General features: G+C 36.2%; 1 protein-coding gene across 1 annotated transcript in view; it reads right to left on the reverse strand.

The window, feature by feature from the left end:
• Window positions 1-3,360, reverse strand: part of cita (citron rho-interacting serine/threonine kinase a) — an 84,434-nt gene that overhangs the window by 22,502 nt on the left and 58,572 nt on the right. Inside the window, exons 29-30 of the mRNA XM_016556183.1 lie at window positions 2,699-2,774; window positions 857-1,029 (exon numbers count right to left, since the gene is read on the reverse strand). Of these exons, the coding sequence (XP_016411669.1) occupies window positions 857-1,029; window positions 2,699-2,774 (249 nt within the window). The remainder of the gene's footprint in view (window positions 1-856; window positions 1,030-2,698; window positions 2,775-3,360) is intronic.

A 3,360-nucleotide genomic window follows, 5' to 3' on the forward strand; every position in this document is an offset into this window, starting at 1 on the left:
TTTTTTTTGAATGGCGGCTTCATTTATTTGATCAAAAATAAAATACAGTAATATTGTGAAATATTGCAATTTCAAATAGCTGTTTTCTATGTGAATATCTGTTAAACTGTAATTTATTTCTGTGATCAAAGCTGAATTTTCACCATCATTTCTCCAGTCTTCAGTGTCACATGATCGTTCAGAAATCTGATTTAGTTCATATTATCATCATTTATTACTGGTGCTCAGTTATTAATAACGATTCTTGTGGTAGATGTTTCGATGACAACCAGGCCAGGAATTCCTGATATTTCCACGTTTTCCAGAACAGTTTTATTCTCTTTAATAAAGCTAGTTCTAGATTTAGCGGATTCTAAATTCATTCCAGACTGTAAAGTGCCTGCGGTTCAGTGAGAAACATTCAATCCCACAAATCAAAGACAAACTCAGTCTTAAATGTACATCAGACTGTAATGAGACAGATTTTATGAATGAGATGAACTCTGAGTTAGAGACCTGCGCGGGACGGATTTTTCAGTCCCGCTCCCGCCCGTTCCCGCAAGATTCTGTCCCGCGCCCACCCACTCCCGCAAAAATATATCTTAACTGGTCCGGCTCCCGCCCGCGACATTCATGTTTTGTCCCGCTCCCGCCCGCATAAAAGTAATCTATATAGATTGTTTTCAGTACATTGAAGAAATTTACATGAAATGGTTCTGTAACATCTCCTAAGCTCCACAACATCCCAGCATAAACACTCCCGATAAAATATTTGTTAACGCACCCTGTTGCGTTGGGTCCCGCGGGTCCCGCGGTACTCCCGCGGGAGTTCAGGTCTCTACTCTGAGTCTCATTAACATGCTCCTGTCTCTCTCACCTTCTTCTTCTTGGTGGGCTGGTCCATCTTGGCCTGCAGAAAGTCGATGAGTTTGGTCTGCTGTGAGATGGTTCCCTCCATTTTTACTTTCTCGTGCGAGTAGACGGCCTGAGAAGAGACCAGGAGGAAGAACATGAAGACACGGATGAGTTTGAGACGCAATGTGGACATTGACACTAATAACCCTAAATGAAACTCAAATTCAGAACTCTACAGAAGACAACAGTGTCATTATTCAGCTCAAGTCAGTTCTCATCCAATACTGTTGGTGGCGCAATCCAGAGTTACTATTGTTAACTAAAACTAAAACTAAACCAAAACTATTTCTTACTTCAAATGAATTTAAAACAAATATTATATGTACTTTATGTCAGCTAGTTGCCAAGGCATCATTTCTCATTTTCATTCAGTTTAACTTGATGCTCTAAACTAAAACAAATGAAAATTTATATAAAAAAATAATAAAAACTAGATACATTTAAAAAAAAAAACAAACTAATAAAAATGACGAAACGCTACAAAATTACTAAAATGATAATGAATACAGAAAATATAAAAGTTAAAAACAAAGTCAAAATATTTATAAAACTATAATAGTATATCAATGATACTATGATTTACAATGACGCCGTAAAAATCAACAATATTACTGAATATTGTGTCTTTTATTTATATTTATTACAGAAAACTCCACGACTGTCTATAAATCAGTTTCTATTAAAAATGATTTAAATCATAATTTAAAAATTCCCTGATATTTCCAGGTTTTCCACGACTGTGGGTCAAGCGGGTAATGTTTTTAAACATTAACTTTGTTAAAGTGCTGTTTCAAATGGAAGCCCGTTAAAAAATTAGAAATTTTATTGTGACTTATCTTACAATTAGCCTAGTATTAGTTTCTGCTTTGGGATGGAAGAACTGTGACATTTCACAGGTACTGTATCTAAAATTCTAATATCATAACCTTATTTCCAGCGAAATATACTTAATATATCACTATCATGAAAATGAATATCACGAATACTTCTATAAGATTTAGATCATATTGCCCACTCCCAATCGTATTAAATTACAACATTGACAAAATAACCATGATTTTTCCCATAACTTCTGATTTGACCAATCTTGTGAGTTTGGGGGCGGGGCTATCTGTTTGATGACCAATGACAGACAGGATTGTGTTCAGAAAACCTGTTTGGAAATCATCATTATTATTTATCCTCCTGTAAAAGTTAAACACTAACATTATTTCATAATTTGAGCCGCATTAATTTATGATACTGACACACATTGTGACATTTTGACTAGTCAAAACTAGGGCTGTCAAATAAAAATGTGAATTTCGAAGATTTGTCGGATTTAAAATAAAAATCCACATTCGAATGCAAAAACGTTGCTCATTCAAAATATTGCAGAAAAAGGGAACATCACTGCGGAGAAGATGTTGTTTACGGCAAAATTGAAACAAAGTCGTTCACACAGAACGCATATTTATCGCATTTTCTATAGAGACATCTAACACTGTTGCACTCGCGTCTCGACCAAGAGCTGCATGTTTGGAAAGCCATGTAAAATTAATGTAAGTTCGACTTTTAAAAAATAAGACTTTATGGCGTTTTTTCCCCCCATCCGTTTAGTACTATGTGATTGGCTTTCGTCGCTTTGTATTGAACTATGCATACATGATGCTGTTTTATTTATAATTGTTTAAGCAACTTAATTATATTAACATTATGCAGTTTTTCACTGATAGTCATGTTATTTTATTGCTATAATAAACGTGCTTTAGTAATATTTTGCTCGATGCGTCCTCTTGTGGCCTCAGGAGAAAAGCCAAAAGCTTTGCGTCCTGCAGTCCCTGCGTCAGTCTGAAGATGTGCGTCTTCTGCAGGTCCATCTGCTGCTGCAGCTTCCCTTGCTGACACACAAACACACATTCATCCATCAGTCAAGAAAAACACCTGCTAGTAACATGAGACTCCTGTGACCACTTCAGATGGGTATTTCAAGGGGAAGATCTCGGATTTCATGACTACATCCATCATTAACTATATATCATAGTATCGTTAGCAAAGGAAACTTCTGATCTCTGCACAGACGTGACGTTCGGAGCAGAACGCTCATCATTATTTTTGTGGAGAAGCTGCAGATCAGAGATACTGAAGGTCTTCTGCAATGTCTTGTGTTTATATGTTTGTTTTCTCTCCAACTGTTTCAACCGGGCAAATTTATCAACATGTATTTTACAGTGATTCTGGTCTACTGACGTATAAACCCTTGTTTTTGCAGTTATTGTGATGAGCAAATGGTCTTTCATTGTGTTCTGGGACACATTCATGTTTACAGTGCAAATCTAAAATGTCTTCACAGATGTTAATAGCACGAGTAAACTGGGACTAGGGCTTTATGATAAATCAAAATGAAAATCGCAATTAGGCAGAAGCTGTGATTGTCATGCGTATCTTTCAGTGAAGCACGGTTCTGTGATCAGCAGTAAATCTCCA

The sequence above is a fragment of the Sinocyclocheilus rhinocerous genome, unplaced genomic scaffold (genome assembly GCF_001515625.1).
Source record: "Sinocyclocheilus rhinocerous isolate Xijiao unplaced genomic scaffold, SAMN03320098_v1.1 scaffold737, whole genome shotgun sequence".
Lineage (NCBI taxonomy): Eukaryota > Metazoa > Chordata > Actinopteri > Cypriniformes > Cyprinidae > Sinocyclocheilus > Sinocyclocheilus rhinocerous.